The 15,460-nt window shown below is 41.4% G+C and overlaps 1 protein-coding gene across 1 annotated transcript; it reads left to right on the plus strand.

Annotated features, from left to right (window-relative positions):
• LOC138881760 (uncharacterized) lies at positions 1 to 585 on the plus strand. Its single transcript, XM_070162017.1, has 2 exons — positions 1 to 214; positions 311 to 585. The coding sequence occupies exons 1-2, from the start codon at positions 1 to 3 to the stop codon at positions 583 to 585; spliced, it is 489 nt and encodes a 162-aa protein (XP_070018118.1).
• The last annotated feature ends 14,875 nt before the right edge of the window (positions 586 to 15,460 follow it).

Here is a 15,460-nt window from a genome sequence, read left to right on the forward strand (position 1 = left end):
ATGACACATCAAGTGAGTGCTATTGTGCACTCAATAGCTCCGAAATTGGAAGAACCCGGTACTTTCACAGTTCCTTGCACTATTGGGAGTGCCGACTTTGCCAAAGCTTTATGTGATCTTGGGGCGAGTATCAACTTGATGCCCTACTCGGTGTTCAAAACTTTGGGGATTGGGAAACCAAGACCCACATCAATGAGGTTGAAAATGGCGGATCGTACAATGAAGTGACCTTTGGGAATTATTGATGATGTGTTGGTTCGAGTTGACAAGTTCATCCTCTCGGTGGACTTTGTGATTCTTGATTATGAAGTGGACTATGAGGTGCCTATCATTTTGGGTAGACCTTTCCTTGCTATGGGGAAGACTCTTGTTTATGTGGAAGCCAGTGATCTCACTTTCTGGTTGGGTAACGAAAAGGTGGTCTTCCATATGTGCAAATCTATAAGGCAACCGAATAGTAATGAAGTTTGTTCGTTCGTAGATTTGGTCACCGATATGATTTTTGATGATGCTAGTGCCACAATGAATGTTGAGGATAATTTGGAAGCCGATTTTCTCAATCTTGATGATGTTAAGGAGAAATAAGGCTATATGGAGTGGTTTAATGCATTACAAGGAATGGGTCGTACACTTATGAACCCCGCAAGCTATCTTTAGATCTTGAAAATCAGAAGACTCCTCCAACAAATCCCTCAATCAAGGAGCCTCCCTCTTTGGAGTTAAAGCTATTGCCTCCACATCTTAGGTATGAATCCTTTGGCCTTTCTTCTACTTTACTGGTTATTCTTTCTTCTTGTTTAACTAACATGCAGGTAGAGTCCACATTGGATGTGCTACAAAGGAGGAAAAGAGAAATCGGTTGGACATTGGCTGATATCCGAGGCATAAGCCCCGCCTTTTGCATGCAAAAGATTATTTTGGAGGAGGGTGCCAAACCCTCCATTGAACATCAAGGAGGCTAAATGAAGCAATGCAAGAGGTGGTCAAGAAGGAGATAATCAAGTGGTTGGATGCCGGGGTTGTTTACCCCATTTCCGATAGATCGTGGACCTCTCCGGTGCAATGTGTCCCAAAGAAAGGGGGCATGTGTGTGATAACAAATGACAAGAATGAATCGATCCCCACAAGAACCGTCACCGGGTGGAGAGTGTGCATGGACTATAGGAAGCTCAACAAAGTCACTCGAAAAGATCATTTCCCGCTTCCATTTCTTGATCAAATGCTTGATAGGTTGGCTGGGCGTGCTTTTTATTGCTTCCTTGATGGATACTCCGGCTAAAATCAAATCCTTATTGCTCTTGAGGACCAAGAGAATACCACTTTCACCTGTTCCTATGGTACTTTTGCATTCTCTTGGATGCCATTTGGTTTGTATAATGCACTGACAACCTTTCAACGGTGTATGATGGCTACTTTCACTGACATGGTGGAGGATATTCTTGAGGTCTTCATGGATGATTTTTCTGTGGTTGGGAATTATTTTAAGGATTTCTTGAATAATTTGGATAGGGTCTTGTCTAGATGTGAGGAGACAAATTTGGTATTGAATTGGGAAAAGTGTCACTTTATGGTCGAGGAAGGCATTGTCCTTGGCCACAAAATTTCAAAGCATAGTATTGAGGTCGACAAGGCCAAAATTGAGGTGATCTCCAAACTCCCTCCCCTACATCCGTGAAGGGAGTGAGGAGCTTCTTGGGTCATGCAGGTTTTTATCGCCGATTCATCAAGGACTTTTCCAAGGTGGTAAACCTTTTGTGCAAACTTTTGGAAAAGGATGCCAAGTTCCATTTTAATGAAGATTGTATGAAGGCATTCGAATTGCTCAAATTCAAGTTGACTACTACTCCTATAATCACCGCACCAGAGTGGAGCTTACCTTTTGAGCTCATGTGTAATGCTAGTGATGTGGCAGTTGGAGTAGTTTTGGGGCAACGTATCAACAAAATCTTCCATCCGGTCTACTATGCTAGCAATACCATGAATGGTGCCCAAGTCAACTACACAGTGACCGAAAAGAAGCTACTTTCTATTATTTTTGCTATGGAGAAGTTCTGCCCGTATTTGATGGGTACAAAGGTGATTGTTCACACCGACCATGCAGCGCTTTGATATTTGATGAGCAAGAAATATTCTAAGGCAAGGTTGATGCGGTGGGTGCTTCTATTGCAAAAGTTTGATCTAGATTCAAGACCGCAAAGGCAGTAAAAATCAAGTGGCAGACCACTTGTCCCAATTGGAGGAGGAGGGGAGGCCACATGACGGCCTCGAGATCAATGATTCCTTCCCCGACGAGCAATTGCTAGCCATTTCAATGACCGGATTGCTGTGGTTTGCCGATTTAGCTAATTATCTTGTGAGCGGCATTGTACCGAATGGGTTCTCTTCAAATCAAAGGAAGAAGGTCAAACGGGATTGCCTTGACTATTATTAGGATGAGCTGTATCTTTTCCGAATATGTACCAATGGTGTGATCCGACAATATGTGCCAAAGGAAGAACAAATGGGAATTCTTGAGGCTTGCCACTTTTCACCGTATGGTGGTTACCATGGTGGAGCGAGAACAACTACAAAAGTGTTGAGTTGTGGATTCTATTGGCCTACTCTCTACAAGGATGCTAGTGATCTAGTTAAGCGTTGTGATAAATGTCAAAGGGGAGGTGGGATTTCTAAGAAGAATGAGATGCCCCACACCACCATCTTGGAAATTGATATCTTTGACCTTTGGGGTGTTGATTTCATGGGACCATTCGTGAGCTCTTGTGGGAATACTTACATTTTGGTAGCTGTGGACTATGTGTCAAAATAGGTTGAAGCCGTGACTTTACCCAACAATGAAGCTCGGAGTATGGTGGCATTTTTGAAGAAGAACATCTTTACAAGATTCGGTACTCCTAGGGCCATTATTAGTGATGGGGGTTCGCATTTTTGCAACAAAGCTTTTGATACCTTACTCACCAAGTTTGGTGTCACTCACAAAGTCTTGACCCCCTACCATCCTCAAGCAAACGGACAATTTGAGGTCTCCAATCGGGAGATCAAAAGTATTTTGTCAAAGACTGTGATTGCCAACCAGACGGATTGGTCAAGAAAACTTGATGATGCTCTTTGGGCTTTTAGGACGGCCTACAAAACACCGATTGGGATGTCTCCACATCGATTGGTATTTGGGAAGGCGTGTCATCTTCCGGTGGAACTTGAGCATAAAACCATGTGGGCTTTGAAGAAGTTGAACCTTGAGTGGGATATCACTGCAAACCTAAGAGTGGCACAATTGAATGAGCTAGATAAATTTCGGTATCATGTCTACACAAGCTCGTCCCTTTATAAGGAGAAAATGAAGTACCTCCATGACAAGTAAATCCACAACAAGGAGTTTAAAGAAGTTGATCTTGTGCTATTGTTCAATTCCTGGTTACGGATGTTCCGGGCAAGTTGAAGTCAAAATGGAGTGGCCCCTTTGAAGTGGTGAATGTAATCCCCTTTGGTGATCTAGATTTGAAAAATAAGAACGATGAGGTGTTTAGAGTCAATAGGCACCAGGTTAAACATTATCTTGGCAAGGTTGATGATGACCACATCGTGAAGGTTCTCCATTTCAAATGGTTAGTAATCTACGTCGTGCCGCGACGTTAAATTAGGCGCTTCTTGGGAGACAACCAATATGTCTTTTTCTTGGTTTTCTTCTTTAGATTAGATAATCTTTGTTTTGTACTAACTAGTTTTGAAGTGTATGCAGGAATGGGTGTGCAATGCAGGGACTGTGCAAGAAAAATTAACTAAGTGTCACAAAAGTGCGGACCGCACCAGAATTATGTGGACTGCACAATCACTTTGTGGCTGCACAATTCTGTGTGCGGTCGCACAACTGGAAGACCAAAAGTGCATGCTCTCTAAAGATTGACCCGTCAAATTTCATTAGCAATTTGCCGTCACACATAAAATTGAGCAGTCCGCACAAAGTCTAACCGCAGAGCTTCTTCACAGGTTCAGGTAAAGATTGCATACCACACTCAAAATTGTACGGCCGCACTCAGGTAAGTTTCGGGCCCGATTGGGTCAACTTATAAATAGGTCTTTTAACCACTATTTACACTTTACACTCTCTGAACTCTCAATCCCTAATCAAACACAGTGCATATCTCGTTAGTTCTCAAAGTTCAAGCATTTCAGCGGTGTAGATTCTTACCTCCACCCTTCATTACTGGTATGTTTATTTCATCTTTTCTTAGTTTTGTTTTTTTGTCTAGGGTTATTTTCATACCTAAAAATGTCAATAGTTAGTCATTTTTGCTTAGAATCATGTGGGTAGTATCTTATATGTTAATTCGGGCCTGGGTAAGTAGCAAATCATGTTTAATTGCCCATACCATGTCTAATTTGTGAACAAAATTGCATGAAACGTAAGGCAATGCCGAGTATTTTCAAATTGTGCGGCCGCACACATTTTTGTAAGGTATGCAGATCTTAGAGTTAGGGTAAAATTGATGCTTGATATGTGCGGACCGCACTCAAAATTATGTGGTCCGCAGTGAAATTATGCGATCTGCAGCAAAAGTTTGCGATCCGCATTATTGAATGATCAGAGAACCCAGTAGTCTGAACGTGGGGTTGTGCTGCCACACTCAAAATTTTGCGGTCTATGCTTTTGGTTGTACGGTCGCATTATGAAATTGTATGGTCCGCACTTGGTAGTTTGCGGCCGCACTCACTTTTGTGCGGTCCGCACTGCCTCTTCTGAGTCTACTTTACTGCAATTATCAAGCATGCTTCTGTATACACTATGAGCTTCAATTCTAACTAATTCCTATTGCTATGAGTTGCAGACATTGGTTAGATCCCGTGGCAAAGGTGATACATCAAAAAGGAGGGGTGAGCCCTTCCGGGGCCGAGGCAAGAGTAACCTACCACTTGTCATTCAGAGAGCCATAAGAAAGAAAGCAACCGCCAACAGAGTGCCTGTACCCTCCAACACCAGTGAATATGCCCCGTCTGGGGAAGCTTCAGAAGGAAACTTTGTACAAGCATAGCTGGAAGCCCAATCACGGCAAGTTCAAACGAGATACCAACTATGTGATGAATCCTCCACCTCAGCTAGTTCTTCTAGGGTTCAGATGTTGGTAGCCAGGGTTCAGATCCCTCCTCTTCACACTCTCCTCCCGCACCAATCAATGTAGATGATGATGATGATGTCCCGGATGATGGGAGAGTAGGTGACACTCGAGTGGGAGACCTTGAGAGGTCAAGGAGAAGAGAGATAAGGGAAGACTGATTCGTCAGTTTAACTGTCTTCAGTATATTCAGAGAGTGGTGGCCCCAGAGATCGCTCACACTTGAGCGACAGTTCTTGATGAAGGATTTGAACATTCACAATCCAAATGTCCTTAGATAGTCCCGGGAGCAAAAGGGATGGAAATGGTTCACTCAAAGTGTCATCAAAGCAAATGAGCACTTGGTTAAGAATTTTATGCCTATGTGGCTCACATAAAGAAGGGTACCAAGATAACAAAGGTGCGAAATCTGAAAATCCGATTCGACTCCTTTGCTTTGAACTCATATGTAGGATTTCAAGAAGTGGAGGTAGTCTAATACTTGGAAAAGCTTGCTATGGGTGATGCAGCTCGCCCGTGGTTAGCAAAGATTTTGGCTGCTCGAGGACCACCACCTCTGTGGCTTACAATAGAGGTCCCCATAATTCGGGCCACCTTAAATTTTGAAGCCAAAGGGTGGCAGACATTCGTATGTAGCCGCATTGATCCGTGCTTAAATGAGAACAACCTCCCACTTCCCCGAGCAGTCTGGATGGCTTCTATTATTGCTGGGTACCCGATTAATGTTGGTGTCATCATGTCCACAATTATCATATTAGCTGTCCAGAAAGATGAGAGATTATACCTGTACCCGAACTTCCTAACAGAGTACTTTAATGATCAAAAGGTGGAGACGAGGTAGTATGATACAAAAGTAAAGGCCAAGAAACCTTTATCATGGTACCACCTACAGGGTACTGACAACTCGAAGTTCAAGGGTAAGGCAACTACCTTCGTTGGCCAATCTGAGGAGCCATCGGTAGTAGTTATTGATTCTGCTGCTGAGCCTTCCACAACTGCCATGCCTTCCACAACAGCCGGTCCATCCACCGGGACATCATCCATGCCACCACATTCTTCTTCTAGACCATCTGCTCCATTGTCAGTGCCCGCTTCATCCATTTATCAACAGACTGCACTGTGAATCACCCAGACATTGGCGAGTCTCAACAAATGGATGTAGGCAACTACTTCAAAGTTGGCTGACATATCCAATGATGTTGCAACATAGTTAGCAGCCCCAGTAGCACCACAAATACCTCCGTTAGTGGAAGAAACATTGAAGAAGAATTTGGACAACCAAAAGACCATTATGGAGACTCTCGTGGCGCATAGGGAAGTCATTGAGGAGTTGGGAAAGCAAGTGAAGAAGATGTAGAAGTCTCAGGCATCAAATAAGTCAGTGGAGAAGTTGAGAAAAGATATTGCCAAGATAGCATTTGCCGGAGATCTACCATTGGACCTGCTTATAGAGCAGCAGTCTCAACAGCACATGCAACACCAACAGTACCCGAGGCATCAGAGGCAACAGCCGGCCAGTCTGAGGTGTTGGTTATGACTGCCCACACCGCTGAGGAGATGATCCAGATGCTCAGCAACCCTATTGTCCCTCAGCCAGGTGATGATGAGATACAACTAGAGGAGATCAAGGGTGCTGTAGATGCCATGCAGACTGAGACCACATAGGGAGTCCTCTTAACTCTCTACCCTTCTTTGTTCTTATTTTTGTTAAGCATTAGTGACAATGCTTATTTTCTTCGGGGGGGGGTGGTCTATTTTGATTGATTTGACATTGATATTGGCCTGTAATAACTCTTATACTATCTTTCTTTTATCTTTATTTTCTCTTTGGTATGTATATATTCTTCCCTTTCATTTGATGTATATATTTAGTTCCTTTATGTATATATTCATTTTCCCCTCGATTTTTATATTCATTTGTCTTACTTTCCATAGTTTATTTCATAGCTTCTTTAGTTTATCTTTCTTAGTAGTATAAGTTCTTATTACTTTAGTAGTTTCTTTAGGATTTGTTAGCCTCTTTTTACGTTTGAGTGATCAATAAGTCTTTGATTTTCTTAATGCCACGGTTCTTTCCAAAGGTGGATTTTGTGTGAACCAGGTGGCTCTTCCCAATGATGGATGGTGTGACAACCTTCTTAAGGGATTGGGTCCGTTTCGTTTATGTTTAGGCAAAAATAGTAGTAATGAACGAAAGGGTCTCAAGCATGATTCACTTGGTACCAACACATTTACGTATGGCCTTATGGTTAAAAACAAAGTTGTTGGCAGAAAATAGTTCTAGTTGTGACCTTTTGACTCTTGTGTTGACTCAAGCAATCATCGAGTGGTTCAGTCGAACCATTTGTAATTCTCAATCTTAACTAGGGTTGTTGTGGGCCCTCGACTCCATTCTCTTTAGCAATCCAACAATTTGAGAGGTGAGGTATTGAATTGTAAGTCCAAGTACCCGTGCTAATAGTCTAGAACTTGCCCCGAATATTTTTCTAGGCGAAATTCTACGTGTAGCTTGGCTTGAGAAATGACTGTAGGCCCTTCTTGATCCAATTCAAAATTTGAAATCTTCCATAGCCTACCAATGTGATATCCCTAGTTAACCCATTTGAGCTTAAGCCCTTTTTCTTTTAATAACCACGTTACAAACCTTTATCCGTTTTGTAATGACCCTCTCTTTGCACCCAATCTTTCCTTAGCATTCTTGAGAAATAATTGGCAAAAACATAAGTTTGGGGGAGAGAAAAAGAGTTTGAAGGTGATATAAAGGTACAAAGAAGAGGAAGAAATGAAGAAAAGGGAAGGCAAAGAAAAGAAAGAACAAAAAGAAAAATGCCAAAAAGAAAGTGAATAAAGTAAAACGTTGAAGGGATTCAAAGAAAACATTGATGAATGGCATGGAGTAAATAGAAAAGGAGAAAAATGAATATCATGATCAAGAAAGAGTGACATTACATCTCTCTAGTTCCTCAGAGGAAAAAGAAATTGAATTAAAGAGTCGACAAAGTATGAGCAAAAAAGAGAAAATGGAGTGTTTTAGGAAATGAAATATGCTTGCTTGCAGGAATGATAGAACATGAGCTAAAGAGATGAAAATCAACTCAAGAATGATAGTACTATTGTACTCAAAAAGTCAAATCATTGTATTGTTGATAATTCATACGCGTTGTGGGTAATTGTAGGTCCCAATTGATGCGTGTTTGATTCACGGTAAGCCAGTTGAAATATTTATTGTCTTATGTGAAGGTGGAAATTGCCTTATTTTCTTGCGGACAAGCAAAAGCTTAAGTTTGGGGGAGTTGATAAGTAGGGATTTTGACCACTAATTTGCTCTCTTTTACTTTCATTTTAGACCAAAATTGATTAAAAGTACTCCCGAAAACTAATGAAATGTTCTTGCTTGCAGGAATGATAGAACATGAGCTAAAGAGATGAAAATCAACTCAAGAAGGATTAATTTTGGATAAGGACAGAAACAAGACTAAAAGGGCACTATGCGGACCGCATAATATTGAGTGCGGTCACAGATCATGAAGAAGACCTCTGATAAGAAATGACATGCAAAGTGCGAACCGCACAATTCTGGTGCGGCCGCAAAAGACATAGATTAGAGAGATGTGATTTTAAGTTCAAGTAGAAATGCGAACCGCACTATTTTTTATGTGCCCGCATAATCAAGAGCGCATCCACGATCCTTTTTATGCGGTCCACATAAGTTTCACACAGCCAAAGCCCAAGATCAAGGAGTGCAGACCGACTATAATTGTGCAGCTGCAGAAGCAAGAGTGCGGCCGCACTCATAAATGTGCGGTCCGCAGAAGTTGAAGGAGTGCGGCCGCAATCCAGAATTGTGCGGCCGCATAACTAGAACCTGTGAAGCCAAGTCTCATTGTGCGGACCACACACATAATTGTGCGGCTGCACAACCTCCGTAGGGGCAATTTTGTTAGAGATTTTCATCTTAGTATAAATAGAAATTTTTGTCATTTTTAGGTCAATTTTGTTTTTGGGAGAGCACCTGAGCCATTTTTGTTTACTCTATTGGGTAACATTGCATTGGTTTAACATTTTAACATTAGATTTTCTTCCCTTAATCATCTATTATGGATTCTATCTTAATTTCTTCTTTAACTTCTACATTTTTCATGAGTAGCTAAATTTTCAGCTCGGGTTGTGACCCAACCCTAGTGTGGGTACTTAATGGGTGTTTGATTTAGGGATTGTTTGTGATTGAGTTAGTGATATTTAGCCTAGTTCTTGCTTGAATTCATGGTTGCAAACATTGATTCATGACTAATTGACTTAGTCTCTTTTCCCTAAGTTTAGAAAAACTTGGCTAACAAGAAATTGGGGTGATCTCAAGAAATTGATAGTGTAGATATGTAATTTTTGATCCTCCCCAAGATTTTATATATTTTAGCATTTAAATGTTTAGTTTAGGCCTAATATCGCTATTTCAACTAGTTTTGACTCTTTTACTTTATTTTGTCACAAAAATAAAAATTACAAAAAATATTTTTCTTTTATTTAGGTACTTGATATTTTATATTGTCACTTTTAGTTTACCTACCTTTCATAAAATTCAAATACACAAAAATAGTTCCACTTTATTTTCAGGAATATTAGTAGTTTGGTAGGAATATTATTTTTATTTTGCAATGATTTTAATTTAATTTCATTTTAATCTTTTAGTATGATATTTGAAAAATTCCAAAAATAAGTTTGTTTTAACGATTAATTTTATTTTAATAGTTATTTTTCTTAAGTAGGATTAATTAGTAAATGAGGTAGTATTTTTAGTCTTGTTAAATGAGAAAGAATAAAATTTGGGCTCAAACATCCTATTTTTTATGCCCAATTTTCGGACCCTTAGCCCATAAATCCAAGCCCAATACCCAATACCCACTAAGCTAACCCTAGAGACCCTTCTATACTCTTCTTCCTAAAAACAAAAACAGACCCCAACCCTAGTCTTGAAGACCCCAGCCGTTGCTTCTTCTTCATCAGAGAGACAAAACAAAGAACCCTAGAGACCTATAACCCCTCCCAGCCGTCCCCTCTTCTTCTTCTTCAACCAAGACAACAAAAAAAAAACCCTAATTATTCTTTAGAGCTCCAGCCGTCATTCTCTCCAAGCAGCAGCCACCGTTGCTCCCTGAAAGCCAACAGCCGTCGTCGCTCTTAGAACCAGAAGAGCCGCTGCCGCCCCCTCATCTCTGCCAAAAAATCCGCCGGACCTCCTCACTACCCCCATCGCCCACCCCCTTCTCTCTCTCTCACACCCCTTCCAATGCCAACGATAGAACCCTCGCCAACCACACACACATACATCCGCTCATCTCCTAACCCCTCTGTCGTCGGCCACAACCGATATCGCCGAAAACCAGCCCCCTATCGCCGTCTCTCATCCTTAATCACACCTCCTCCTAATAGCCGAACACTCTTCACCTCTAGACTCCCATATGTCACTCTTATTCAAGAAAGGAAATTCCTCTAACCTATCCGCATACCATCACAAAACAATCGCACAAAGAGTCGAGTGAACTGCTTGGTTTCGTTTTTGAAGTCGAACATTTCATTATAAACACAAAGAGTCGAGTAAAGGCATGCATTGTAGCTGAGTTCCTGTTCGCGATCTAGTTGCTATCCCTGTTTGTTTTCTCAAATAGTAGATTGGGCTTCATTGTTTGTGGAATCAATTTAATCAAATCAGAAAGGAAAAGTTTTCTCAAGTCCATCTTGTCCTTTTCTCTTCTATTTGTGCTGATCATTTTCTTATGTTATGATGGAATGATATGATGTTGCCTTCTTGATTATTTGTATGTATTAAGTACAAGTATGAATAAGAGTATTTAGATGCCACAATTGTTTGGTCTAATTTGCTGAAAATGGGATGCGAGGTTGGGTTAAATAAAATCAATTCAATTGGAGTATGAGTTGAATTTTTCTCTTAGTTAGTTCTCTTTTGTTTATTCATTTATTATCTATTATGTCACCCGCTAGTAGCATGCTTAAGGACATCATGGGTAGGCAAACCTTTAGGCGCATTTTGAATTTATTATCGTGATTATGTACACGTTCGCATGACATGATTACGATTTCTAAAATGAATATTCATAGCTTGATTTAGGTGCGACTTAATCTATTATCGTGATTGTGTACACGTTCGAGGGACATAATTATGATTCTAAAAATAAATCGAGGTATGCATTAGTGCAACTTCGGTCAAACTTTCTTAATATTAATAAAGCGTGATTAATTGTGTACATGTACGCGTGACATGATTCTTGACGCGCCAAACAAAAAGAGTACACGTACGCGTGACTCGTTTCAAGATAATTTCATAAAATGCCCAATCAAAAGCGGTAAATTTTTTAAAGTACACGGGTTCTAAAACACGTAATTAAACAATTTAATTAAGTCAGGTAGGATTAAAAGCGACTGTGCTAAAACTACAGAACTCGGGAATGCCTAACACCTTCTCCCGGGTTAACAGAATTCCTTACCGAATCTTCTATGTTTGCAGACCATAAATAAGAGTCAAATTTCCTTGATTTGGGATTTTAAAATAAACCGGCGACTTGGGACACCATAAATAATTCAAGTGGCGACTCTGAAATAATTAAACAATCCCATTTCGATTATGTCACTTTAATTGAAAAAACTCCCTTATGCCCTCTTATGAAAAAGGAGGTGTGACAGCTCTGGCAACTCTGCTGGGGACTAGAACTTAGAATCTCTGGTTCAGGGTTCAAAAATTCGAGCTTGTTAATGTGATTTTTACTTAGCTTTGTTTATTTGTGATGACCCGGCCAGTCGTCTCATGAGTTACCACTCCGTTTCCCCCATTTTTGCTTCCTATTGCTTTGGTTATCGGTTTGATGAGTGCTCGGGTTTGTTGGCTCGGGTTCGGAAAGGATTTGGTAAGGTTTGAGACACTTAGTCTCTTTTGAGGAAGCTTAAGTTGGATGTGAGTTCCGATGGTTCGGATATCTTGGTAAGGTGATTTGGGACTTCGGAGCGTGATCAAAATGTGTATTGGAGGCCCGGAGATTGGCGAAAGTGGATTTTTGGCATTTTCCGGTTGATAGGTGAGATATTGATATAGGGGTCGTAATGGAATTTAGAGAGTTGCAGTAATCGTGTTGTGTCATTTGGGATGTGTGTGCAAAATTTTAGGTTATTCGGACGTGATTTGGTTGGGTTTTTGATCAAAAGCGAAATTCGGAAGATTTTGGAAACTTAGGCTTGAATCCGATGTGTTTTGGTTGATTCGATGTTGTTTGAGGTGTTTTGAAGATTGGTATAAGTTTGAATAAGGTTATGGGATATGTTTATGTTTTTAGTTGAGGTCCCGGGGGCCTCGGGGTAATTTCGGATGGTTGACGGAAGGAATGGAAGTTTGAATGGCAGCTGAAGTTGGAAATCTACTGTCATAACCGAATCTACGGTAGGGATGCGGAAAAGAGTCGCAGAAGCGGAAGCTGGTGAAGTTTGCAGGAACCACAGAAGTGGTAGAAGAACCACACCTGCGATGGCGCAGGTGCGGGCTAGGCATCGTAGATGCGGAGCTGGGCGACTTAAGTGAGGACCGCAAATGCGGTATCGCAGAAGTGAGAATTTTGCCGCAAATTCGAAATCAGGTTTTGAGCATTTTGGGCGATTTTTGAAGAGGAAAATCAAGGGAACTTCATTGAGGTAAGGATTTTGAAACTAAAACTCGTTCCTATGGTATTATTTCACGGATTAGAGCTGTAATTAATGGAATTTAAGGGTTAATATTGGGGAAACTAGGGCTTGTATTGGAGACCTAGACTTGAGGATTTGAGGGACCATTTGTGGTCGGATTTTGGTACTTTTGATATGTATGAACTCGTGGGGAGATAAGGAATCTATTGATATAAAATTTATCGAATTTCGAGATGTGGGCGTGGGGGTTGGGTTTTGGTAATTTCGGGATTTATGTTGTAAATTGACTATTTTCGCACGGGCTTCGTTCCCTTAGCATATTTTGACGTTGTGATTCTGATTTTGGTTAGATTTGACCCGAGTTGAGGCCGATTTTAGGGGCAAAGGCGTCGCGGGATAGATTTTGCACCGGTTTAAGGTGAGTAATGATTGTAAATGTTGTCCTGAGGGTATGAAACCCCGAATTTGCACATCATTGTGCTATATTGAGGTGACACACATGCTAGATAGAGAGCGTGGGGTCGTGCACTATTGGGGATTGTGACTTAGTCCATCTCGAATGACTATTTTACCGCGTATTTGATTGAAAACTATTTGCTATCATCATATTTTGGGCTGAATGCCATATTTGGGCCTTGTGCCAACTATTTGAACCCTTATGGGATCTTTACTTATATTTCCTCACTTTTTTTACTTTATACTTGAACTCAGTCATGCTACATTCTACTATTTTCATAACTCAGCCATGTTTACTCTATTTTAACACTTAAATGATATTTTAAATGATATTTTGGGCTGAGCATCATGTTTTACTATTGCCCGAGTGGCTTGTGAGATTCTGACTGAGTAAGGCCAAGGGCCTATGTTGTGAGGAAACACTGATTATGATAATGAGGCTGAGAGCCTGAGATTTGTACTCTACGAGGTGGCTTGTTGATATGAGGACGAAAGCCTTATAATGATGCCACGAGATGGCTTGATATTGTGCTTGGGTCGTAAGGGGACCCTCCAGGAGTTTGCACACCCCCAGTGAGTGCGAGTACCCATTGTGATGTTAGATATAGCCGTAGGGACTAGTTTTGTTTCTGAGATATTGCCCGAGGGGCGGATTTGTTGACATTGTACCCGAGGGGCGATCCTTTATGTGTTTATCTTTCCTATTTGCCTATCACTTGCTTGCTTAATCATTAAAAAGGCATTTCATGAAGTTTAAACTGAACTAAAATGACTTTACATATCTTATCTGATTTACTATTTTTTACTGGCTTTTACTGCTTCATTATAGTCTGTAATGTGCCTTACGTGATTTCATATTTTTCAGTCTTTATTTATGATTATTACTCACTGAGTTGGAGTACTCACTTTACTCCCTACACCCTGTGTGCACATTCAGGTGCTGTTGATCCTGCTTGCGAGGGTAGAGAGCTCATAGCAGATTTTGGAGTTCACGAGGTAGTTTCTCGGCGTTCGCAGCCCCGTGTTTCTCCCCCCTTTATCTCATTTCCTTTACCTTATTAGTGATTCTATAGTAGCTTTGTAGATTCTTCAGACTTGTATTAAATTGATGATGCTCATGACTGTTGACACCCTTGTATCGGACTGTGTTGGGCTTATTTTCCGCAACTTTACTATTTTATCTTATCTATCTGGGATAGTTAATGTGTTTAAGACTTACTTGCATTATATTAACTGTTTAAAAATGAATTGGGAATGTGTCGGCTGGCCGTGTCTTCACGAGAGGCGCCATCACGACTGGGTTCGAGTTTAGGGTCGTGACAAGTTGGTATCAGAGCCAAGGTTACATAGGTCGCATGAGTCATGAGCATGTTTAGTAGAGTCTCGCGGATAGGTACAGAGATGTCTGCATTTATCCTCGAGAGGCTACAGAACCTTTAGGAAAAACTTCATATTGTTGAACTTCTTGTTGTGCGAATCTGTTGATCCGAGTACTAAACTTCTGTTATTCTATTCTCTTACAGATGGTGAGGACACGCGCTACCGGTCAGGATGGACGACCACCAGTACCACCAGCTGTGGACACTAGAGGCCGAGGATGCGGTCATGGTCGCGGTAGGGGCAGAGGTGTGGCCTGCATAACAACTAGAGCAGCACCTGCAGATCCACCAATCGCCCCAATTCAGGATCAGGTTCCAGTTGTGGACACTCCAGCAGCACCAGCTCAGGCACCAGCTGTTGCCATTGTGATTCTGGGTCTTCAGAAGGCCTTGGCTCAAATTCTATCAGTTTGTACTGGCCTAGCTCAGGCGGTCTCAATTACTACCGCGCAGCTACTTCTTAAGATGGCGAGGGCGAGGGTGCCCAAGGTTTCTTGGATAAGTGTTAGAGGATTCTTTGTACAATGGGTATTCTGGAGACCAGCGGGGTCGCTTTCACTACTTATCAGTTTTCTGGAGCTGCCTTCACTTGGTGGGAGGCTTTTGAGAGGTGTAGGCCTATTGGTGCAGCACCCCTTACCTGGCAGCAGTTCTCCGTTCTCTTTTTGGAGAAATATGTGCCGTAGTCTCGCAGAGAGGAGCTGCGCAGGCAGTTCGAGTGGTTGCGTCAAGGAGCTGACTGTGACACAGTATGAAATGAGGTTCTCTGGGTTAGCTCGTCATGCGATTTGGTTAGTTCCGACAGATAGAGAGAGGATTATGAGGTTTGTTGAT

Source organism: Nicotiana sylvestris, chromosome 11, assembly GCF_000393655.2.
Source record: "Nicotiana sylvestris chromosome 11, ASM39365v2, whole genome shotgun sequence".
Lineage (NCBI taxonomy): Eukaryota > Viridiplantae > Streptophyta > Magnoliopsida > Solanales > Solanaceae > Nicotiana > Nicotiana sylvestris.